Source organism: Zingiber officinale, chromosome 6A, assembly GCF_018446385.1.
Source record: "Zingiber officinale cultivar Zhangliang chromosome 6A, Zo_v1.1, whole genome shotgun sequence".
Lineage (NCBI taxonomy): Eukaryota > Viridiplantae > Streptophyta > Magnoliopsida > Zingiberales > Zingiberaceae > Zingiber > Zingiber officinale.
This window is the reverse complement of record NC_055997.1, coordinates 6,729,334-6,754,884: the sequence shown is the minus strand read 5'-3', so window position 1 is coordinate 6,754,884 and position 25,551 is coordinate 6,729,334. Positions and strand designations below refer to the sequence as shown.

The 25,551-nt window shown below is 37.8% G+C and overlaps 3 protein-coding genes across 7 annotated transcripts; all 3 read left to right on the top strand.

Annotated features, from left to right (window-relative positions):
• Positions 1–990: 990 nt before the first annotated feature.
• Positions 991–14,325, top strand: LOC121995681 (alanine--tRNA ligase, chloroplastic/mitochondrial-like). Of its 5 annotated transcripts, none has more exons than XM_042549420.1 (13): positions 991–1,152; positions 1,455–1,574; positions 1,689–1,891; positions 2,553–2,731; positions 6,452–6,530; positions 6,883–7,017; positions 7,136–7,285; positions 7,391–7,501; positions 7,584–8,504; positions 11,212–11,484; positions 11,951–12,160; positions 13,593–13,747; positions 13,827–14,325. In XM_042549420.1, the coding sequence occupies exons 1-13, from the start codon at positions 1,035–1,037 to the stop codon at positions 14,176–14,178; spliced, it is 3,006 nt and encodes a 1,001-aa protein (XP_042405354.1). In that variant the 5' UTR covers positions 991–1,034; the 3' UTR covers positions 14,179–14,325. The 5 variants fall into 5 exon arrangements, with proteins under 5 accessions (XP_042405354.1, XP_042405355.1, XP_042405356.1 ...); XM_042549421.1 differs by having other exon boundaries at positions 13,814–13,952; XM_042549422.1 differs by lacking the exon at positions 13,827–14,325 and having other exon boundaries at positions 13,603–13,741.
• A 658-nt stretch (positions 14,326–14,983) lies between these two features.
• LOC121995682 lies at positions 14,984–16,516 on the top strand. Its single transcript, XM_042549425.1, has 3 exons — positions 14,984–15,170; positions 15,262–15,328; positions 15,454–16,516. The coding sequence occupies exons 1-3, from the start codon at positions 15,105–15,107 to the stop codon at positions 16,299–16,301; spliced, it is 981 nt and encodes a 326-aa protein (XP_042405359.1). The 5' UTR covers positions 14,984–15,104; the 3' UTR covers positions 16,302–16,516.
• A 122-nt stretch (positions 16,517–16,638) lies between these two features.
• LOC121995683 lies at positions 16,639–18,725 on the top strand. The gene is made up of 2 exons (XM_042549426.1): positions 16,639–17,937; positions 18,151–18,725. Exons 1-2 carry the CDS (start codon positions 17,664–17,666, stop codon positions 18,228–18,230), a joined length of 354 nt encoding a protein of 117 aa, XP_042405360.1. The 5' UTR covers positions 16,639–17,663; the 3' UTR covers positions 18,231–18,725.
• The last annotated feature ends 6,826 nt before the right edge of the window (positions 18,726–25,551 follow it).

Below are 25,551 nucleotides of genomic sequence, written 5' to 3'. Positions count from 1 at the left end.
TGTCAGGAAAGTGCCTCTGACATCATACCTTAACAGGGCATGCATATCTCTGACAAGACAGTAGAAGCTTCCGCCGTATGATTCGCCTGTTGACCATGCCTCGTGTCAGTGACACTATCTCCCCAAAGGATATCCAGAGATATAACAATGGTCCCGCTGCTTGGCTGAGCGGGGTAGCCGCTCCGCCGGGACTCCTCTGCTCTGTCGGTCTAAGTTGCTCTTCCTTACGATGACTGAGCATAGTAGCTTGTCCCTCTCGATCGGACAAACTCTTCGGTCTCCTTAGCGTCCTACCGTTCCATATTGAGCGTCTGACTGTCTTATCGTATTATCCTGAGATGGATAGATGGTCAGCTCAAACAAGTCTCTTGCCGATCAGACACTGATTACCTCGACTGGCCTTACTAAGGTCCTCCGCTCGGCCACCATAGGTGAGTCTTTTGACATTCTGACGTTGACCACTTTGACTTTAACCTCCACCTCGATAGTTGACTCGTACCGGATGGACCCTCCTTTATCACCGTATCAAAAAAGATTATCAAAGTAAAAACACATGAATGACTTTTATAATAATAATAATAATAAAATATAAACAGTACATTTATGAGATTACTATAAACTTATTAATGACATTTGATCGTCATTTTGATTATTTAGAAGACTAAACATCCTAAACCCTCTCCATACGCAATCTCGGGACTCTCCTAATCTCTCAATTCAATTAAAATTAGTTACGATTTTTCTAAAATTAGAAAATGCGCGTGAAAAACGTAAACCAAACACTTTTTTTTTCAGAAAATGCACGTTTTTCAGAAAATGAAAATGAAAAACGCGCGTACCAAACGCCCCCTAAGATTACGGATCAGAGAATTTCTCTGCACTCAAACATCCAACGGGTACGATTTGCTTGCAGGCGCCCTGGGCACCATCCAGCGGCTGCAATTACGGTATCTGGCACGCCTCACAATACCACACTTATCCAGTTATCACTGGCGATAAGGCCCAAACCGGAGAAGCGAAAAATCAAATAGCGAATGGAGGGGCTCAAGCTGGCGAACGCTCCGATGCCCCTCCCTCTCATTTCCGCCGCTTCCAGGCCTCGCCGCCTCTTCTCTCCCGTGACCTTCGCCCGCAATCTCCATCTGCTTCGCGGTAAATCCATGTTCCTCTCGTCTTTCTGCTAGTTTCACTGCACTCCTGATTACTTATTCATGCGAATCAATTCATTTTTGATCATCGATTGGAGCCTGGAAATATGATGATGCGATAGAGAAGTCGGTTTGAGTATGAACGTTCTAAAGTGCTATTTTAAAACCATGTTCTTTGAATATTGTTGATTACAGATTTTTAAAGATGCAGAAGAGTATTCTATTTTACCTCTGAATAGCACACCCCATAATATTCGTACTGTGCATATTTTCTAAAATATTTCTAAGGGAATGCAACTGCTTTAGGCTCCAACTACATCATCAATCTCAGCTTTGTTGGGCAAACTCAAGTCAAAGTATCTTCAAGTTACACACAAAAGTTGACATCATCGCAGAAAATAAATTTCACGACAAAAAGTGCATCAGGTTTAAGTAATCTCTGTGGATTATGTTTATCTTTTTCCCTCTCTTTTAAGAATTAAATTTCTTATTGTGGCCTTATCTGCATACTTTTATTCACTTTTGTTGCTTCAACTTCAGTTGAACCTATGACTCAAGACATGGTTGAAAATAGAGAAAATGAATACCCAATTAGTGGGGATGACATAAGGACATGCTTCCTTAACTTTTATGCTTCAAGGGGTCACAAGATACTCCCAAGTGCATCTCTTGTACCAGATGACCCTACAGTTTTGCTTACAATTGCTGGAATGCTACAATTTAAGCCTATATTTCTTGGCAAGGTACTGCTTCTTGAGTGCTTCCCCTTCCTCGAATTCTTTTGTTGAGGAATATATTTTTTTGTTGAGAAAAGGATGCTAGCTATTTTTTTTTCCAGAACAAAGATTATATTGGATTATTAGCATGCAGATTTCTTAGTATTATTCTTTCTAGATTAACTTTTTCTCTGAAGCTATTTTTGTTTTAGAAAATCATTATACAATCCACATGTACGTTGTTTATATCTTTTTGGAGGTTGGAAGAGCAAATACGCATGATACCTATCAATTAATCCAAATGTCATGACTCACATAGATGTGAAAATTGATCCATTAACTTGTCAAACTCAACGGCCAACCCAAATGCTTAAGCTCAATTTATCAATAGCTCACACAATCAAGATTGCAACCCTCTTTATTAGGCCATAATTCTCTATGTGGCATTAAACTAGGGCAACACATGCAATAGGCTGTTAAATGCTATATTCCAACAAAATAGATGCGTCTTTTTCATCAATGAAATTTGGAGTATGTTTCCTACAACTTGTAGAAGCAAATTACATGAGAGGCAACATATTTTCTCTGTCCATTTTTTTTCACAAGTTGTATCTGGTATGTTCCGTGTTGGTTGGATAATTTTGCTCTTCTATGTGACTTAATGTAGATACTAAAGGATATTGTGTAGGAACCAAGAAGTGTACCTTGTGCTACAACATCTCAGCGGTGCATAAGAACAAATGACATCGAAAATGTGGGCAGGACAACCCGACACCATACTTTTTTTGAGATGCTAGGGAATTTCAGTTTTGGTGACTACTTCAAGAAGGAAGCAATTCTGTGGTCATGGGAGCTTACTACCAAGGAGTATGGATAATCTCTTTTCCCAAAGGACCATGAACTCTATATTGGTAAATTTAAGGTGTTACATTGAACCTGTACTAGCTAGAGACCTTGAATCCTCATATTTTACTTGCTACTACTATGAAAGCTAATAAAATATACAATTGCATTCAAATGAATTTTTGTATGCAGTCAAAGTCTTAATTAACATTGCAAATACTGAATCATATTCATGGCTTTTGTGGATTAGAAGACATCCTACTATATTTAGATCAGGTGCCTACATCAACATATACGTTCAAAAAAACTACCAGATTTCTAGCATGTGTCTTAATTTGTGTGGAAACATATGCTGGCGAAGAACTGACCAGTTTTAGAGAAGGTAAGCATTATGAGGTCTTTATCCTGCATAATTAGGCAGGCAGACAGGTGTTAAGTTCTTACAAAAGGATGGTTATAGTGGAAGAATTATTGGATTTAGAATGTGATTTTGTTACCTTATTTCTATGCTTCCAGACCAAATATATAAGTGATGATTGAAATACTTATATTAAGAATTGGCACATGGAGAATAGATAATATTATTACCCTGACATTATGCACAGCTAGGGATATGTACTGTGTAATTCCACTCCAGATACTAAGATGTAGGAATGATGCAATCAGAATTAATACATATGGAGAATAGGTTATTACTCTTACATCTTGCACAAATACAGATGTGTCATGTAATTCCAATTACAACACTAAAGATGTAGGAATGATGCAATCGAGGTGCATGCAAATTTGTGGTATGAGCAACAATGACGGCAACAACCCAAGGGACATAGGAGAGATTGCATTGAGTTCAACCGTTCACCCTTTTCTAGATGAGTGTGGGGGTGATTAGACCTTCCCAATAACCTCCAAAATTCTCCACTATTGATTCATATTTTAATACCAAGTAGAAAATAGAGTGTCTCTATGATTCATGATTTGATTCTTATTCCAAGCTCAAGTAGAAATAGAAATTCTCTCTGAATCATTTTTATCCATTGCCAAATATAGATATTGCCTACATTTTTGGCTAATCTAGTGACGATATATATAACCCATGGAGCAGCATTGACAATTAATTTACAATCCCTGCAATCAAATATCATCCACCTTTTTGAGATAATCTCATATATTAAACTTTTGTTCAAAAGTAATTCTGAACTCTTAAGAACTATTTCATGTAATTGTAATTAATAGTTAATATGAAATTTTCCTCCATAACAATGACACTCATTTTTTCATTCGCCAACTTATTAATCCACAATTTACATTCAGTGCAAGTTAAATCACGTTTGAGTTATATCATTATAATTAATTTAATTTCATACAAATATGTAATATTTATCCTTCACAACTTGGAAGGTGTTCAAAGGCTTATGTAGGTGGGATCCAATTGATCAACTGCATAGCCCATATGTGGTATACAAGGGTATATGTTGTTAATATTAAAAATATTTGTATTGATAACGTTGACTAGTATATATCCAACAAAGCAGTAATTCCTTCCTATTTGTATTCCCTCTTTCTGGACTTCAGAAATCCAGATGTCTTTTGTTAGTCCAGTTTCCATTTATGAAAATTCTAGGAAGTTCATACTGTAGGCAAACATTTTCACTACTTCATGATCTACAGAAAATGAGGGCAGCATGCTTCATGGCTTAACAATCATAATTATCTAGAAAACCATTTTTGTGACACATTGCAAATTACTAATTAACTTGTCTCTGAGTTCAAGATGGCATGCAACTCACATTCTTATTCAGCATATAAAAATGATTTGAGCAAATTGTAAAAAACTTACAGAATGGCAAACTTGGACGAAGTAGTATCTATTATCAATGTTGTTGTAGAATTTGGGGATAGAAGATATTCCATTGCACCATTATGAAATGACCAATAGATATTCATAGATTTATGTAAAACTCTAAACTTGGAAGAACTAAATTGATAATAAACTTACTATATCTAATATCTAAAAAATTCAATTTGTTTAACACTCCCCTGAAATTGAAAATAGATACCATCTATGTTGAAAATCTTATAAGTATAATATAAATTAGACACGCCAACAATGAAACAAGAAGCATGCTTCTCGCATGCGAGTGGAACAAAGCTTGAGTTACTGGAGCACTTGATCGACAATCCCTTTGAGCTTAAATTAGCAAATGATTTTAGATCTCTTTTACCTCAAATCAAGACATCAACAAAGAGAAGATAAAGAGAAAGGATGAAGTAAAATGAGAATGAACAAAGATCTTATGATCTAACCTTTGAAATGTGTTTCTCACTGAAGGAGCGCTTACGATAACCCTTCATAGACTGATGGAAAATGAAAGCACTTGAGGGTTCTATAAGAAATATGGAAACGATGAGTTGACCTTTTGCTGGATGTAAGAAAATGAAATATTTTCTCTTTCAGATCTCTACACTGGAGATGGACAGCATAGTTCAAATCTTTGCTAGATGTATCAAAATAAAAAGAATAGGATGTGCTTTTCTATTCAGATCTTCACTAGAGATTGAAAACACAGGTCGACCTTTGGCTAGAAGTAGCAAAATGAGAAGACGGTGTTTTCTCTACTTGGTCTTCATTTGCTAGATGATCTAAAAATCAACAAGAAAGAGAACATAAAGCAGTGTCGAGGAGGTTGAGACAGAAGCAGTTTGAGTATAAGAACACTAGCAGCAACTTAAGGAAGACAAATACCTAGGGATCCCAGTCTCTATGCGACCCAATCTCCAGATTATAAAATATATTCTAAGAAGAAGGTTTTGCAAATAAGACGAGCTCAATTTCTGAAAGAAGAAGAGGAGCCATGAGGGGAAGACAGAGAAGAAGAAAAAGGGTTGCTTTTAGGAATAGAATCAATGCCCATGAAAGGATGGAAGGAAGTAGCTCTAAGCCTAAGAGAGCTTGGATATGGTTACAGGAATACAGTGCAATTAACCACCTTCACTGGTTGAATAATATGAAGTAGAAATCAAGGAAAAAAAAGAGACCTCACCAAGAATGCACAAATGAGAAGAGATCTATTGAAAAACCTAGAGAAGATTCTAGAGGTTGGAGTAGATTTGATTGACCAACATCAATTTCTACACTTGAGAGGATGAATTTGGCTCTGTAAAGTTCTGCAATGTTGTAAGCTATAGCTGCCATAAATGGCTCCAACTCTGGTGATACACAATCAATGAAATGCCAGCTTCATGGGTGGTCAAGAGAGCGGCAATAATAACCTCGTAGGTAGAAACAAGAGCTGACATGCCTTGGGTAATAGCATTAGCATATGTCTGATGGTGAGGGCTCGCCTGCATGCATTGCACAACAATAGGCGGTAGCGTGTAGAAGACTTTGGCAATGGCTCTCAACTTCAAAGATTTGTTACTGATACGATACCAGGTAGAATTTGGCAATACAAAATATTCTATTACATCATAAAGAAATATAACCATTACATGGATATATATAGACTCATAATAAAATCATAAACCTAGAAGAACTAATGTGGGACCAAACCTGCTACACCTAATGCCCAATAAACCTAATACCTTTAACAGATATCTTGAAGCCAGAGTTGGTATTGCAGAACTGCTTTTACCTAATATTGCTACTACAAATTCCCTAACTTTTATTAGCACTTAATAAGTTTGACCACAGTTATGCAATTTCTCTTTAACACTGAATATCATTGTTTATTTCCTCTCTTATAGGTATAAATTGCCTCCGGAGAGATTGTGGATTAGTATTTTTGACAAGGATGATGAAGCTTTCTCAATATGGCATGATGATGTAAGTTCTTAAATATTCTAATTATATGTCAATATTGGCTTATTTTTAGTGATCACGTGCTTCTAGAATTCAGATGAGTCCTAGTCTTGTTTATTTCCTTTTATATTTTTAAGCACGAAGCTAATATACTGATGATATGCACCCTGTAAACTGAACAATAAAGGTCGATCTCTTTTTTAGTAATCTAACCTTTTCGCATTATTTATCATCTAATCAAATTTCGTATGAAAGTAGGAGGTTGTACTGAGTTTGACTTTTATGAATCTCATATAGTCATTGGACATAGTCTGAGTATGTTTTTTTTTCCCTAAAACACTTCAGTTATTATTTATTTATTTATTCTACCCTCTAGGTTGGCGTACCTAAAGAACGGATTAAGAGGATGGGTGAGGATGATAACTTTTGGACTAGTGGGGTCACAGGTCCTTGTGGCCCTTGCTCTGAGATTTACTATGATTTTCATCCTGACAGAGGTCATGCAAATGCTGTACGTAAACTCCTGAATTGCAAAGATTTTTTTTTTTCTAATTTAGTTTTATTTACCTTTCACATTCTTTTAAATTTTAGGTCAGTCAGTCATATTTATCAAATATAATTATTTCCAGGATTTGGGCGATGATAGCAGATTTATTGAGTTCTATAATCTGGTGTTTATGCAATATAACAAGAAGGAGGATGGTTCCCTTGAACTCTTAAAGCAGAAGAATATAGACACGGGTATGGGACTCGAACGTATGGCACGGATTCTGCAACAGGTAATGCTATATGATTGTTAATAGGATTCTGCAGCAGGTAATCCTATATGATTGATAATAGAACATGCCATAGTTTGACATTTGAATTTGGCATAATTCTTGCAGGTCCCAAACAACTATGAAACAGATCTCATTTTCCCCATCATACAGAAAGCAGCAAGTTTGGCAAAGGTTTCATATGCTAAAGCAGATGATTCTACAAAAACCAATCTGAAAGTATGCTTTTGTCAATTCTAATTGATATGTTTATGTCATTTTTTTAAAAAGTAACAATCCATTATGTATAATTCCCTACCAGGTCATTGGTGATCATATGCGCGCAATCGTTTATCTTATAAAAGATGGAGTTCTACCATCAAATATTGGGAGAGGTTATGTAGCCCGGAGGCTAATTAGAAGAGTTGTTCGGATCGGTAGACTGCTAGGTATAAAGGGCAATGGTGAGGGGATCCAAGAATGTGCTTTTGTGCCTGAACTTGCCAAGACAGTGATAGAACTTAGTGACCAAATTGACCCAGATGTTAAAGGAAGGACAAATCATATTCTTGAAGAGCTGAAGAGAGAAGAATTGAGGTTTGTGCAGACTCTAGAGAGAGGAGAGAAGCTATTAGATCAATTTCTTTCTAATGCTTTGTTAAGTTCCAGAGCAAATGGTGGGAAACCATGTCTGGATGGGAAAGACGTGTTTCTTTTGTATGACACATATGGCTTTCCAGTGGAGATAACAACTGAAGCTGCTGAAGAACGAGGAGTTAGTCTAGATATGAATGGTTTTGACATTGAAATGGAAAACCAAAGGCGCCAATCACAAGCTGCTCATAGTGCAGTTAAACTTATGGTAGGAAATGAAGTAGAGCTTGCTCAGTGTGTGCCTGATACTGAATTCTTGGGATATGACATGCTTTCTGCTTATGCGACAGTCAAAGGGCTATTATTAAATGGTGAACCAGTAACTGAAGGTTATGAAGGCAGCAATATGGAAATCATGTTGGACAGGACCCCTTTCTATGCTGAATCAGGGGGTCAGATTGGAGATAATGGTTTTTTGTACTATGAAGGGAATCAGGATGGCAAAAGTACAGTAACAGTGGAAATCAAAGATGTTCAGAAATCACTTGGAAACATCTTTGTTCATAAAGGTATAATTACGGAAGGAAAGATAGAAGTCGGCTCAGAAGTTTGTGCTGCAGTCGATCCAATATTAAGGCAGAGGGCTAAGGCAAGATTTTTTGTTCTCTAGTTTTTCAATGGTAGATTTAGTTTTTATTTGATTTATAGTTATTATAAGTTATGACTGTCTGTTTAGTAATACATGTTATGCTTCAGCGGGTCACACTTTCTCAGAGTAAATAGTTTTCATCAAAGGATGTGTTGTAGAAATACCGTGCTCAGAAATTCTCTCATATCTGATATAATAGGATGAGTATTTTACATGCATCAGAAAAAATATGAAACCGTCACATCAACTGCATCATAAGCGAGCATGCAAGGAGGTTCAGCATCTTAGGAACAGTAGTAGGAATAGGTAAAACATGCTCATCTGCATATCACCCTATCACATGTCTCTATGTATCTCATTTTTGTGTCATGTATACAATTCCTCTAGTATAATCATGTCACATCTTATAATGTTAATCTAACCTCGCTAAGTTCCCACTCAGCTTCTATTTGCCGTATGCACCCAGAAAGCTAACAAGGACTGAGAACCTGTCTCCGGGACATATGCACTGGATCAGGAGCTAGGTTGATATGAGAACATATGAACCTTTCTATTAGATTTTTGAAGGCCTTAGGCAACTACTATGATATAGGCTAAATACTGAAGATGAAAGGTCAAGGACAACAACAAACCGTCCACTTAGTATGATCATGAGTGTTAGGCTATGGTTTTCCTTTGCACTCCAAGTAGTTTACATGGTCGATCATTCAAGTGCGCAATTACAGGTACTCTGTAGCCTGACTAATTGTTGCATGCTACGACCTACTCTGACCATAAATGTACATCAAATTTAGTTGTGTGTTTTTGTTTTCCAAGTGAATGACATAAGCAGCCAAAAAATAACAAAAGCAAGAAGCTGATCCATTGTTTTAAGGACTGCGTCTCTACACTCACTCCTCCAAGGTTAAACTACTCTCATAATTTAAGTGCTCTAATTATTGTCTCTCACATATCTATGGTCACTCTAGAGCAACATCTGAAATGCTAGCTAGTCTCATCTTTTTCCTTCTCTCTCCTAATTAGCATCTCTGCACAAGGCCCGTCGGAACTAGTCAAAAGAGAAGCTAACATCTTGGGCTCCTTTGCCTGGGTCTTGATTTTTCTCAAGGGAAGATGGGTATATGCCATTTGGTTAGGAAAAGGTTGAGTAGTAATTCCTGTATGAAATTTTTTACTTGCTGGGCTAGAGCAATCACCTCAACTTATCAACATGGTTTAATGTCTACACCAGTTAACAATTTCATGTATTATTATATTGCAAGTTATGAAGGGGAGTCTTGGCGCAACGGTAAAGTTGTTGCTTTGTGACCAAAAATGGTCACGGGTTCGAATCCTGGAAATAATCTTTTGCAAAAAGCAGGGTAAGACTGCGTACAATGGATTCTTTCCCGGGACCCCGCATGGTGGGAGCTTCGTGCACCGTGTTGCCCTTTTTATTATATTGCAAGTCATGATTACCAGGTCATGTTTGTTATAACTATTTGGCTTCGTCAACGTAATTTAATATTGCAAGTGAATTCCAAATCTGGTTAATTATCATGCACATGCACATTCAGTATTTCCATATATGTATACATTTTGTATTATAATTTTCAATTTTTTTTAATTTTGTATAATTATATTATGTTGATATTCATTAGAATTATTGTAAATAAATTTTTTGTTTGTATATCCAATTGCTTCCACATTGTTAATTACATGGCAACATCTTTTGCCCTCTCCTTATTTCTGAATCATCACTACATCTTCTTAGCCAAACAATTACAGTATTGTCATATTCTTATTCTTAGTCTATTATAATTTGTTGTTTGATTAAGGTCAAATCAAGGTTTCAAATTCCGTTTTGAGCCAAAGTTTTAGTTCTTGGTTGGAACGAAATTGTTTTATGCAGTTTTGACAAAAGGTATAGGTCGCTCCAATATGGAGGAGAAGGGGAAAGAAGAAGAAGAAGAAGAGGAAGAAGAAGAGTAGGAGGCATTGAGGAAGCATACCTAGAGGAAACATCGTCAGTCAGCGCTAGAGAAACATGAGTTACAACATATGCAAGCCTCACCATCTCTCTCACAAACTGGTGCTGGAGGAGGACTAAGGGTAAACAGTAAACTACAATTTCAAATGCTAAGGAGGGTTCTTGTGATATGATTTGGAGGAGGATAATTGCGATGTGATTTGAGGACTCTCGCCGCATGATCAAAATTGTTAAGATGCTCTTGAATCGCCAGAACTTCTTGCTATGAAGCTTCTGAAGAAGACGCTCATGATGTGAAGTTCCACTTGTTCACTTATGTATTGGCTGGTTCGGGGTTTCTTGAGTGCTGGTAAGTGGACAGAGTGAGATATTTTGCCCATGCGGATTGGCACATCTAGGTATTTAAAACCATGGATCAAATAATTATTGATTCCAAACTACTAGATCTATTGGCACAACTAATATTCTAAACCTAAGGCGTCTGTGTTCCTACAAGGATACAATGCTTATTCCATTGGCACAACAAATTGAACTTTCAGTACTCAAGAAGAACATGCTTGATTCTGCAAAGCATTGCAGAAAGCAGATGCCATTTAAGAGTTAGACAGGAAGATCCTAACAACACTATGTTGATCAATTTATTGATATATAGAATTACATGCAAATATCTCTATTTATTGTTCTGTTATTTTGTAAAAAATAAATGTAAGTTATGATTTCAGTTCCTAATATGTCCAGGTCCATCATACTGCTACACATTTACTACAAGCTGCACTCAGAACTGTTATTGGTCAGGAAACATCACAAGCTGGTTCATTGGTAGCCTTTGATAGACTTCGATTTGACTTCAACTTCCATCGGCCATTGTCTGAGGAGGAGTTGTTGAAAATTGAAGAACTAATAAATCAATGGATCAGTGATTCAACACTACTTCAAACCAAAGTAATGCCTTTGTCAGATGCAAAGAAAGCAGGTGCAATTGCCATGTTTGGGGAAAAGTATGGAGAACTGGTATGATCCTTGTGAAGTTTCTGCATTATGTGGTGCTAAAAATTAGATTGTCCATGCTGTTTATAAATAGCTTCAAGGCAAGATATTCTTGATGAAAAACTATACATAAATTGTCTTCTACTCATCTGATTCAAGAGATTCTGTTAGAATATGTGCCTGTGCCATTAGAAGAAATTGGCATAGTAAAATGTTGTATTGCTGTTGAATTTTCATGTCTCTGTATGAGCATGCTAAGGCAAATAATTCTCTATACGCTTTACCCTTTTGTTCAACTGTTTTGTCGCTTCACTGATCTTCACTTGGTCTTGTTTTTCTTGCATTCTAGATGTCAAAATCATCAATCTTTTTTTTTTTTTTGACTTATATTATCAACTGTGCTGCTTCTGTTCTTTGTATAACACTATCCTGCTTTTAGTTTTATCATATACATGGCTTCAAAGTTCCTTGATCATTGACTTTTTTTCAGGTCAGAGTAGTTGAGGTACCTGGTGTATCAATGGAGCTCTGTGGTGGGACACACGTTTCTAATACTTCAGAGATTCGTGGCTTCAAAATAATCTCAGAACAGGGCATTGCATCTGGAATTAGGCGTATTGAAGCTGTTGCTGGTGAAGCTTTTATTGAATATGTCACTGCTCGAGACAACAACATGAGACGTTTATGCTCACTACTCAAGGTATGCAGTCTTCTTGTTTGTTCCATCTATGATCTCTGCTCTTTTCTTGATTTATGCGCGGTTATCTATATTCTATACATTAAAGTAGTTGGGGAGAGACTGCAGGAGAAAATTTCTACTATGTGGCAACTTCATATTAGTTAAGCACACCAACCATTATACCGATATGGTATTGTTAATTGTGATTTCAAAAAATATAGCATTTTAATATTGACATCAATATTATAGCAGTTGATAATAATAGAAGAATAATTAAAGTTTTTCTTTTTAATGTCTGTAACAGAAGTATTAACTTATAGAATTTAATTTTATGCAAATATTTATACACGGGAGTTCTACAGTAGTAATTTTAAGCTTTGATATCAAATTAAAATTTTTATTTTCCTGCCATATTGAAAAACTAAAATTTTAATCCTTCTGTATATGAAAAATCTTCTTCATATTTATTCTAATCAAACTCAATATTTGAAACCTACATCGTAGAATTATTTACTTTTTGAAAATTATAATTTTATTTTTCTTGTTTGGATTATATTATTCAATTTATATTTCATAGGTACAATGAAATAGTGAGAAAGAGGGAGAGGGATAAAGATGAGGGAGACAAAAAAGAAAGAGGGAGAGAGGAGGCAATGATTAAGGACATTGCTCCCTTTGTTGGTTGGGGCGCCAACACACTAGGAAGAAAGATGAAATGAAAAGAGAGTGGAGGAAGAAAAGTTGGAGAGGGAGAAAGGTGAAGAGGCTTTGAGAGTTGTATTGTTGTCATCGATGGTGACCCTAGGAAGAAAGGGAGACCGGGCAAAGGAGTGAGGAAGAAGAATGGCAGAGAGAAGAGTAGAGAAAGACAACTAAACTAGATGAAAAGAAAATAGTATTTTGATTAGAAGATGTTGAATCTGTCATATTCAGCTATTTGTTGGTTTCTGTAAAAGAAATACAGATTGCTTTACTTAACTGAATCAAGATACAAAATAATTATGGAATAGTCGTGGATGATTTTTGTAGTTTACCTTTTCTAATATACACTGTCTATTCTTGTGAACAATTTAGGCTTCCGATGATCCTTCAAACAACTCAGTTTGACTCTGAAATGTTAGGACGTGAAAGATTATATTTACGCTAGTCTGGAATTTTTTACCCCAGCTACTTGATTCTAGAGCTGCTACATGTCTTGCCCTTAAATTCAGTGTGGATGTAATTGTATATAATCACTATCTTCTTGTAATCATATTAGAACCATCACTATTTCAATGGAGAATTTATCACATTGATCTTCTTTAGTGAGACTTCTTTATCTTCGGTTTTTCATCATCTAAACAGGTGACGCATATGTCATGCTGTAAATTATGTACTGCTGGCATTTGTTATTTACTAAAAGGTTTAGCATCTTTGGTTCATTTTGACATGTTGCCATGTTCTCTTTAACAAGGCAAAAGCAGATGATGTAACTGGTCGAGTGGAGGCCATACTAGAGGAGCTTAGAGCTGCCAGGAATGAAATTTCTGCTCTACGAAATACAGTGGCAATACTCAAAGCCTCATCTCTTCTGAATAGAGCCTTTGTTGTAGGAACCTCAAACATAAGGTACCAAACATGACACTCATTGCTTAATTTATTTCAATTCGTGCTTTATCTGATTCCATTGAAAAGCTTGGATTTCTAGAGTGGTAGTTGAGTCTATGGACGAAACGGATGCTGATGCCCTCAAAAATGCTGCCGAGTTCCTTGTCAATTCTTTGAAAGATCCTGCAGTGGTTGTTTTAGGTTCATGCCCAGGGGATGGGAAGGTAAGTTTAGTCGCTGCATGCACTCCTTCGGTTGTCAAAATGGGGATCCAGGCAGGGAAGTTCATAGGGGGCATAGCTAAGCTGTGTGGTGGCGGAGGTGGTGGGAAGCCTAATTTTGCACAAGCTGGAGGAAGGAAGCCTGAGAATCTACAGGATGCTTTGGAGAAGGCTAGAACTGAGCTTATTGCAGTATTAAATGGAAAAGCTAGTGATTCACAATTAAATTGATTTGATCAGAAAGACCAATGTCAAGTACAGATTTGTATATATATGCGTATATGGTAACTGATGGAGACTATCTTGAGTTATTTCTATGAAATATTGAACAATGATATTAAAAGATCAACCATTGACAATGGATGCATTTAAAATCAATGTCATTATAGTGTTGGTTTTTAACATATAATATCATAGTGGTGTTCATTTTAGGGTTCATATAGTATCAAAGTGATATTAATTTTTGAAATATTGTTCTATTATGATATTTGATTTTTAAAATATAGTATTATTGTTCTTTGACAAGTAATTGACAAGTTCGGTAAAATGAAAAATAAGTGCATCTTTTGTTAATTTGAAAAATAGATTATGAGTGATGAAGGCTACTTGAGTATTTACAGCTTATTGAGAAATAATAATAATGTCAATATACCTTCTATATTAAAAATAATAATATCATGTGAGTTATTTTTTTAATGTTGCCCAATTAATATTGCCAAATTATTAAGGAATATTTTTTCCTTAATATCATGTGATTTTAAGGAATATTTTTTCCGTTTGAAGATATCACATCCGTAACACCACTTTTTGATCGAGACCGACCCAAATGTCTACTCGTCCGCTGACTGCATGACGCCCTTGGACTCCACGTGTGGTGCGCATTGGTCAACGGGATGTCACCAACTTCAAACCTACTTCCGGATATAGCCTTCCTGTCCCTTTCTTTGCGCTACGCATCAATGGGTAAATTTAGATCCTTTAAGGGATATTCTTGTAACATCAGTTCCGCCTATTTATTTTAGGGCAGAAGATCTGTGGGCACCATTCGTGCAGCAGAAGAAAGCGAGAGGCGAAACCGCTACCGTTACTTCGGTCTGCCCGTTTTTAGGGTTTGCTAAGAGAAAAGGAAAAGGAGGACTCGTGAGGTGGATCGATTGATGGGTCACGACTCGATGGCTAACGTTCCTTCGCTTCCGTCGATGGTGTCTGGAAAAAAGAAGCGGGTACGTCAAAGATTGTATTTTTGTGACTTTCGTTATGCCAATGGAATGATCCATATTGTGAACGATCGAAGCCCTTGTGTGTCTTCATCAGGCAAATCGATCTGCGAAGCTGAAGCAGTGCAAACTCGATGCTCGGCGTGAGCAATGGCTCTCTCATGGTTCGATCTGATTTGCCCCCCTTTTTTCTGTTTTTTCTAGTATTGAGATTTGGGCGATCTTTTACTTGAATATTCATTGTTTCTAAAAAATTGTATTTTTCTTTCTCTTTCCTTTGGTGGATCAGGTAAGGATAAGGATGATGATTCTAATGTCACCACCGGTCTTCATTTGCAAGATCCTCCCTTGGCTCCGAAAGGGATGATGAGAGAAGCAGAGGGCCGAGATGGCATTTCACCGTTGCATGAATTTAGGGATATGGATTCCTCATTCCGTGACCCTACTGTAGGTAATCATCATAGAAGGGATGTCTCTTCTGGCGTCAGTAGAAGCAGCAGAAGTAGCAGCCTGGATTCCACCTCAAGAAGCATCAGCGATGGTGAAGAGGAAGAGTATATAGACAACAGAGGGGAAGAAAACGGGATCCTTGATGATTGGGAGGCGGTCGCTGACGCCCTGACTAAGGATGTTGGTGATGCTAACCATAGTCGTCGTTCTGTTCATGAAATTACTCCCTTTAAGGCAGCTGCCACGCCTGGTGTCCCAGTTGAGGTCTCTCGTGGAGGGAGAATGACAATGCCGGAGCCCATCCTTAACACCAGAAGAGCTTGGGGACCAGATGACTCATCTCGTCCTCCAAGCCTTCCAAGTATCTCAAAACAGTGGATCCTGCCAATGAATGCAGGCCGGGACTATCGGGTTTCCCAACAAAAGGGTCTCCTTCCCTTGCCAATTCCCTGCCCTATTTGCTATGAGGATCTAGATCTGACGGATTTGAGCTTTCTTCCTTGTTCTTGTGGATTTCGGCTTTGCCTGTTCTGCCACAAAAGAATTCTCGAGGAAGATGGTCGTTGTCCTGGATGCAGGCAGCAATACAACTACACCCCAGGTGGAATGGTGGAGGTGAACGTGGGAGGAGCAGGGCCTCCAGTTTTGCAAATGCAATTGTCTCGTATATGTACTTCAAGGCCTTAGAATAGCTGAAGGCTGGTTCTAGCTCTCTCTTTTCCTGTTATTGTAATCTCCTATGAAGATGCTGCCGGTATCAAGCTCTTATAGAGTTTGTTTCTTCTCAATGATGAATGTGAATATCTTTTAGGGGCCTTATAGGCTGGTGTTGCAATATTGGATCTTTATATTCTGGACACTTTTTGGAGTAGAATTGTTGCACCGTGACCTCTTGTTTCTTATAACGTAGGTTGTCATGGACACTATCAAAATTGGTTTTGCCGCATCACTTTTAGGGGCCTTTTGAGCTCTTTTTTCTCACATCTTAGAATTCCATTTAACTCTATCAAAAATTCAAAATCTAATTGACTTTTATTGCTCTTCTCTTGTCTAGGCATTAATGAACAGATTCCTAAGCTTATTGCAGGTAACATACTGAGTTATGGTGAATTCTTGTGCTTTATACCCCTTCTGGTGATGTTGATTTAAGGTTCGGTTGCTCCCACATGTGCCTTGATTTATTCATTGCTTTAAAATTAGTGCACTTTGTTACAACTCCTAGAAATCTTCCCTATTTGCTCTGTTGTGCTTCTTAAAGCATATATGGCTTTAAAAATTGATTAATTTTTCATTTATACTACTGATAGTTATCTTGAATATCTCTTTTTGTAACATCCAAGTTTTCGAGCTACATGTTTGTTATCATTAAGATTCAGGTTATGAATATATGCTGCTCTTGCTCTCTGTATATATGTATATACATTATAGATAGCTGGAGTATCTGAAGCTGACACAAAATACATTGTTCTTGTAGTTCTTTGTTGGAAGAATGAAGTTGGCTTCTTGGTATTTGTTTTTAACGTTTGGTGGTTTAAAGCTGTTTATTTATTTATTACATTATTTGCTGATAGATCTACATTAAGATTGTGCCCCAGATGTTATGAAGATGCAAGCTGGGCTGGTTTGCATCAATTAATTGAGTTTCTTGTTGCGTAGAATCTCAACTTAGATCCATGAATTTTTGTTTGGTATCCTGATCCTCATTGTTTTCCTGTTGCTTCATATTCCTATTCAGCATAAATGGCTTTGCATTCCCTTTGTTGAAAATAATGCTGCTAAATGCTAAACACTAAAGAGTAAACATAGCGTGAACAGAGTTTGTTTCACAGATGTCTACATCTCTCTATATTCCTGTTCTAGCTACAACTTATCTCTACAACAGAAAAGACTGGAGCACACTTCGTGGAAGGCTTCAAGGATCACGAGCCGCTGCTCTGAGGAGTTCATCGACAAGTAGCAATTTAAGAGGCTTCGGAGTTCCTTCGGCTCCTCCATCCTTTTGGACGTGATAACCTCTATCATTGACACCTTGAAGTCCCCCTTGGGGTCATGAGACCTCCTGTCCATGGCGATCAACAAAGTGCACCTACTTTTGCTTGTTTCGGCTACCGCAGAGTTCATTCTCCTCTGGTGGCGCACGCCTGGATCCCAGTGATGGCTGATCATCTGCTCCAGCCGGGCCTGCACCATGCCATGCGCGAGGCTGGACAGTGCTTCGCGCTGAGCAGAGTCATTGGAGCTCCTGATGCCGCTGTTGGAGGAGACACTAAGCCTGGAGCTGCAGCAAAAGCATCCACTGGAGTGGTGCCTGCCGCTCCTCTTGGTAAGCTGCTGCTCCTTGCACCTTCTCTTGCCCATCCAAGTCTTCATCCTCAATCGGTGCCTTTAGCCAAAGCTGTGCATATGTTGGATGAACCTACAGTTGGAAAGTGATAATATAATTTTACTTTAGATTATATTATGGTGGCAAAGATTGGTCGGTACCAGAAGAGTACTACTCCTTGGGCAATGGATCAATGATAGTGTCTCCTTGCAGGAAAAACAGAATGCGCCATGCCTGATGTCGTTGGTTCATCTTTGGGGGAGATCATGAAGCAGAAGGTAGGCAGCAAGTAGCTACAATTGAGTGAGGGAAATCATTAGCGCTCTGCTTCAGTCAGTGTGCTGAGTATGGCTGCAGATTTGGCGTGTGTGGGAGCATCTCTGGCAAAGGCCAACAGTTCAGATCAGATTGGTCCCTTGTGTTTGGCTTCAGAAAGAGCTACAATCTTATGAAAGGCTTCCGTATAGAATTTGAAACTCATGCCGCATGAAAGAAACATATATAAAAAATGTATAGAATATGTATACTCGTAAACATGAGAATGGTGAAGGGGAGTCTTGGCGTAACAATAAAGTTGTTATTTCGTAATCAAAAGGTCACGGGTTCGAATCTTGGAAACAGTCTCTTGTAAAAAGTAAGGTAAGACTGTGTATAATGGATCCTTCTCCGGAACCCTGCATAACGAGAGTTTTATGTATCGGACTCTCCTTTTTTATAAATATGTGAACAGTGAAGCCATGATTGCCCGGCCATGACCATGAACAAGTTGTGTCCATCCAAGTTGTGTCCAGGAACAAGTTATGAAGAACTAGTCGATAAGTTGAGATTACTTAGTGAAGGAGTTCTTATTGTCTGTACTAATGAAACTTTATGCTATGAATTTGATGAAAAGTCATGACCTTTTATATATCTTAGACTTGGGCTTCACCCTCTGTGCTTTTTACCATAAAAAAAGTATGTCGAATCACAAGAGATTTTATAGGAAGTACAAAAACACCTAGAGTCTATCTTTTCATATTCCTACATTAATGGATGAATAATTTTAATTATTCTTGATCCTATCTGAAAGTGATGGAGATAACGTGCTGGGCCGATAACTCTGTCATTAACCAAGAGAAGACTTCAAGATGGAGAAAATGATGAAAACTTGGTATTCCTGTCTGTACATATCAAAGAGAGCAAACAAAATGGTAGAGAGAGAACTAGGGAGGGGTCCCTAGCGCAAACACTCTGACGCTCAAGTCAGTCTGGTGGCTGAGCGAAAAGTGGAGAAGAAGATAACAGTAGATGCGTATGTGCAATCTTCCGTTACATGTATATGAACAGTCTTTTATAACCTTCGTAATAAATGAGCTGGCTGAGAATGTTTGTTGTCAGATAATGGAAGATATATAATCATACTCATAGAAAGGTTCCGTTACAAGTATAGTAGAATATTCCATGACAAGTAGCTGTTATTCTCTATCAACTTATTGTGATTCTCTGATAATACTGTCCCCTGGAGGTAATTCGACCAACCCTATGCCCGACCGACCGTATGATGGGGGACTTACACAGGAGAAGAGGCACTAAGCCCCGAAGGTTTGACTATCCCAATGGCCGACCAACTGTATACTGAGAGTTGTCTTAGTACTGAGAAATGAGCAGTTCTCTAAGTTCGACCGACACCAAGTTCGACCGACAGTATACGGAGAGATTGCCTTTACTGTATGATGAGAGCATACCTCTGAAGGATGGGGGAGCTAGGTCCCCTATACCGGACCGACTCTTTGTTCGACCGAGTTTATTCTGTGTGTCTTGGCGCTAAATGAAGCGTTAAGTTCCTCAAGTCTAACCGGTGCTTAGGCCGATCGGTTGTATGCTGAGAGACTTGTGCTTGAGGAATGGGGAGTTGGGGCCTTTAAGTACAACTAGCTATAGGGCTGACCGACTATATACTGGGTGATTTGATATTGAAGTTGAGTATTAAACCTCTTAAGCCCGACTAGCTATGGAATCGACCGACTTCTTATTGAAGGTCTTAGCGTTGAGGAATGAGGAGCTGAGCTTGGGTGAGGATGACTCATTCAGTTGCATATTCTTTGACTATGATTGTCGCCTCACTAGGATTTTTGACCACCACCTCACCTCGACTTTGACTGCCACATCACTTTAAGGATCGATTCTTCATTACCTCTGGGTCCATTCACAACATACTGTATCAATTATATTATTACTATCTTTCCAAAACTCTAGAGCATATGACTTATGTTCCTGGAACTTTGGTGTCATGGTAAGAGGTAAGACAAGTTCCGTAGACAATAAGAGTTTAAATCTCACTCAATGCACATTATATCTAGGAGTTTGAAAAACTCGTAACGTATACCGTCTGTCAGGATCTAACTGTGCTTTTTGATTTATTCCGATGGTTTGTAGAAAATTTTATGGGACCAGGTCGGACACCTCCAGAATTTGATGGATCATAAGAGCTGAATATCTAGATTAAAAAAATAAAAATACTTAAATATATTTTATTCTCTAATGAGCAATCTATGAATTAAATTCTTATGAATGAATTCAGTCAGGATCTAACATGAATAAACTCCAATGAATTATTCTTGAAATTTTACATGTTCAGCTAATAGCAACCAATAAACTTGGCCTCAAAATGTATTAACTCTAGAAAATCTACTTTAGGCTATGTGTTTCTCTTCGCTAGCTAGAGGTGTTGTCTCTTGTAAGAGAATGCCCTTGAACACTATATATACGTCATAATGATCGCCATTCATAAATGTTTTTTTTTTGCACATACATTTGATATACGCAATTCAAAATTTAAATGAGTAATCAAAGTTAAATCATCCCTTCTAAATATTGAAGAATTTTTTAATGATAATCAATGTCGTCCAACTTTTAGCTACAAGTTTATCTTTTTATCTTTCAATGTTATCTAAAACATTTTGTTTATTCTCAATAATATATTTTCAACCAACTATTTTGATACGACGAATGATGAGGAACTCCAAGTGAGGTCCGATGGTCAATAGACCAGAGTAGATGACAATTAAAGTTCAAGGTAGATCAAACCTGAGTAACATGGCAGGTGGAATCTCCTCATGCCGATTGGCCAAAAGCCAACTGAACACCCCGGGTGGCCCCGCTTCCCACTTAGTTACTTACCGGGCTTTGCTCCCCATCACATCCCGATTGCCTAATATCGATCGGACATACTCTAAGGGACCCAACTCTCCACTCAGACATTATTAGGACCCCACTCCATTCTCCATTATTTACAGGGCTATGCTCCACATCACACCTCGATTAGCAATGCCGATTGGACATACTCTCGGGGGGCCAACTTCCCATTCAGATATATCGGGGTTTCGCTCTCCGCTTAGTTACTTACGCGACTTCACTCTCCATCTCATCCTGATCGACTGATATCGATTGGACATACTCTCAAGGACCTAACTCCCTACTTAGATATTATCGAAGCCCCATTCCCTACTCAGTTACTTGCTGGGCTCTGCTCTTCGTCACATTCTGATCGGCTAATGTCAATCGGACATACTCTTGGGGGTCCAACTCCCAACTCAGATATTATCGAGGCCACATCCCGATCAGCAATGCCGATTGGATATACTCTCGGGGGCCAGCTTCCCATTCAGATATATCGGGGTTTCTCTCTCCGCTTAGTTACTTACGCGGCTTCACTCTCCATCGCATCCCGATCGGCTTATGTCAATCGGACATACTATCAAGGACCTAACTCCCCACTCAGATATTATCGGAGCCTCGCTCCTCGCTCAGTTACTTGTGGGGCTCTGCTCTCTATCACATTCTGATTGGCTAATGCCGATCGGACATACTTTTGGGGTCCAGCTCCCCGCTCAGATATTATCGGGGTTCTGCTCCTGGCTCTATTACTTACGGGGCTCTGTTCCTCATCATATCCCGATCAGCTAATGCCGATCAGACATACTCTTGAGGGTCATCTCCCCGCTCAGATATAATCGGGCTCCCACTCCCCGCTTAGTTACTTTTGGACTTTGCTCCCCATCACAACCCAATCGGCTAATGTCGATCGAACATATTCTGAGAGGCCCAGCTCTCCACTCAGATATTACTGGGGCCCTACTTCTCGCTCAGTTATTTGCGGGACTCTACTCCCCATCACATCTTGATCAACTAATGCTGATCAGACATATTTTTAGATGCCCAGCTCCCCATTCAGGTATTATTGGGGTCCCGCTCCCCACTCTGCTACTTATGAGGCTCTGCTCCCCATCCCATACCGATCAGATATCTCTAACTGAACTTCCTAAGGTCCATCTCGCCACTGGGGTGCTATCATGACCCAATCACCCTTCATCAGAGATTGGGCTCCATATTCTCGGCCCATCTTCTTGTAGATGAGTTAAATGACTAGCATCCCAATAGGCATTTCGGCCCATAAGTCTATTTCATCATTAATACGACACATGGGTTTGTCAAAGGATTGGAGTGACTATATCTTTGCACAAATACGACATACTTCTTCCATACCTACGATTAGACCATTGGATACGATGAAAGTATGGAAATTAGTGATACAATGGCAAAGAAAAACAAAAGTGGTGTGTTGAAATGAAAAAGCTCTGTTACTTGATGAAGAAAAAAAACCTATAAATAGGCTTTACATTAGAACATTTCAACCTTACATTAAACCATATCTTCTATATAATAAGATCACCCAAGACGCTTTCTCAATCACAAAATCAAATAGCTAAACACTTAAAGACTCGAACAAACTTCGAAGAAATATTATAAAATAAAACATTTAACTCTTAATTAACACCCTCCCTTAAACTGAAATATATAGAAATCAATTTTAAAAAAACAACAACATGTGAACAAACTCCAAGTAGACCACACAACCTTACAATTGTAGCCAACTTGAGAGGCTTGGTCTATATATCTGCAACTTGATCTTCACTTCAATAATAAACTAGTTTGATTGTTCCATCATTGCTGAGATCTCTTAAAAAATAATACTTCACATCGATATGTTTGTTTTTCCCGTGTAGCACAGGATTCTTAGAGAGTTTGATTGCTGAGTTGTTGTCACAAAAAAGTATAGTAGTTTTAACTTGTTTGAACTGAAGATGTTCAAGAATTCTTCTCAATCAGATAGTTTGCCAAGCACAAACTGTTGTAGCAATAAATTCAGCTTCTGTAATTGATAAAGAAACAATTGGTTGCTTCTTAGAAGACCATGATATGACCCTTGTGCCCAACATAAAAACATAGCCTGAGGTGCTTCTTTTATCATCTTGATCTCCTGCATAATTACTGTCAGTGAACTCGAACAACTCTAACTTTTCACCCTTCTTGTAGAATAGCCTAAAATATTTAGTTCCTTGTAAGTAATGAAGGATTCTCTTGGCAGCTAACAAATGTATTTCTATTGGATTTTCCATATATCTACTTATTAAACTCACAAAATACATTATGTCTAACCTTGTCACAGTGAAATAGATCAAACTGCCAACAATTTGCTTGTAAATTGTATTGTCCATGTCTAAAATTTCTCGCACATACTTCTTTCGAGAAATAAAGATTCCATTAGCTGATTGCACTACTTCTATGCCAAAGAAGTAATGCATCGTACCAAGATCGGGCATTTCAAATTCAACCATCATAGATTTCTTGAATTCTTTAAACATAACATCATCAGTCCAGTAAATATAAGATCGTCTACATATAAGCAGATAATGAGCAGTTTTCCCTTATCTTCAATTTTAACAAAAAGTGTGCTCATATGGACATTTGTGAAAGACTTCTTTTAAAAAATAGGCATCAATGCGACTATACCAAGCTTGTGGAGCTTGTTTTAATCCATAAAGGGTTTTCTTTAATCTACACTTTATGCTCATTTCCGATTTTAATATGACCAAGGGGTTGTTCTACAAATACCTGTTCCTCTAAGTTTCCATGCAAGAACGTTGATTTGACATCTAGCTTGTAAATAGACCACGAGTTCTATGCTGTCAATGCGATCACCAATCTGATTGAGCCATGTCTTGCAACGGGAGCAAAAACTTCTATATAATCGATTCCATATTCTTGCTTATATCCCTTAGCTACTAAACACGCCTTATACTTGTCAACTTCACCATTTTCTTTTTAGCTTTGTTTTGAAGACCCACTTTACACCAATGGTTTTGTGCCCTTTGGAAGATCAGTCAACTCCCAAGTATCATTTCTTTCAATGACTTCAATTTCATCATTCATTGCCTTACACCATTTTGCATCTTTGACGATACTTTCAAAAGTTATAAAATCACAATATGAAGATAAAGCAAAATGAGTGATTCGATCTTCAATTTCTGTTACCTCATAGTCTTCCATCCATGTAGACTTTCTTCGAATCTGACGAGGAAATTGAGCTGTTGTATCAGTAGCTTCTACTGCTGTTGGCAAAATTTCAGTAGTTGTTGGATTAGCTTCTGATGAATTTTTAGGCATAAAGACTGCTAATGTTGGCTCTCTTCCAGAATCATTGTCAAAAAGAACTTGAGTAGGTTGCTTCCTATTCAAATCCCAATTGTTTTCCTCATCAAAGACAACATCTTGGCTAGTCACAATCTTCTTGGTTTGTGAATTAAATAATTTATATGCTTTGGATACTTCACTAACACCAAGAAAGACACACTTTCCCCCCATTTCATCAAGTTTCTTCCTTTTCTCATTCGGGATATGTGCATAACGATGTTGCCAAAAATTTTAAAATAATCTACAGTTGGGTTTCTTCCACTCCAAGCTTCCTTTGGTGTCATATTTGGAACAACAAGTGTAGGGCTTCTGTTCAAGATGTGAATACTCCAATTTACTGCTTCAGGCCAAAAAGTTTTTGGAATTCTCCCTTTTGTCAACAAGCTTCTCACCATATTGATGATTGACGATGGTTCTATTATTTCTCTTTGATACATCATTTTGTTGGGGTGTAAAAGTAACTGTTAGCTTTCTTCGAATACCATGAACTTCACAAAAACCTTCAATTTTAATTGAGTAATATTCTCCACCATAATTTGTTCGAAGGGTTTTAGTGGTGTTTACTGTTTCATTTTCTACATGAGCCTTGAAGCTATGAAATGCATAAAATATTTATAATTTTTCTTGTAAAAGATAAACCCAAGTTTTTCAAGTATAATAATCAATGAAGGTAATTAAGTATCCTTTACCTCCATTAGAACATGGTGTTATCGGGCCACATATTTCAAAATGAATTAGCTCCAAAATATTTTTTGCTGGCCATAGACTTCCCCTAAGAAAATTGAGAACGATGTTGTTTGCCAACAACACATTCTTCACAAACTTGGGAAGGAATACTAATTTGAGGAAGACTTATCACCATATTTTTATACTGAAGGATCTTCAATCCACCAAAACTCAAGTGGCCATAACAAAAATACCACAATCAAGAAGGGTCTTTTACTTCAGCTACCAAACAAGATTGCACATTTGTAATCTTCAATGGAAATAACCTGTTTGAACTCATTTGCACAACATCAATGACTCCTCTAGTGGGATCATAAATCTTACAAACACCCTTTTAAATGGTGATTACATAATCCTTTTCTTGTAATTGATCGA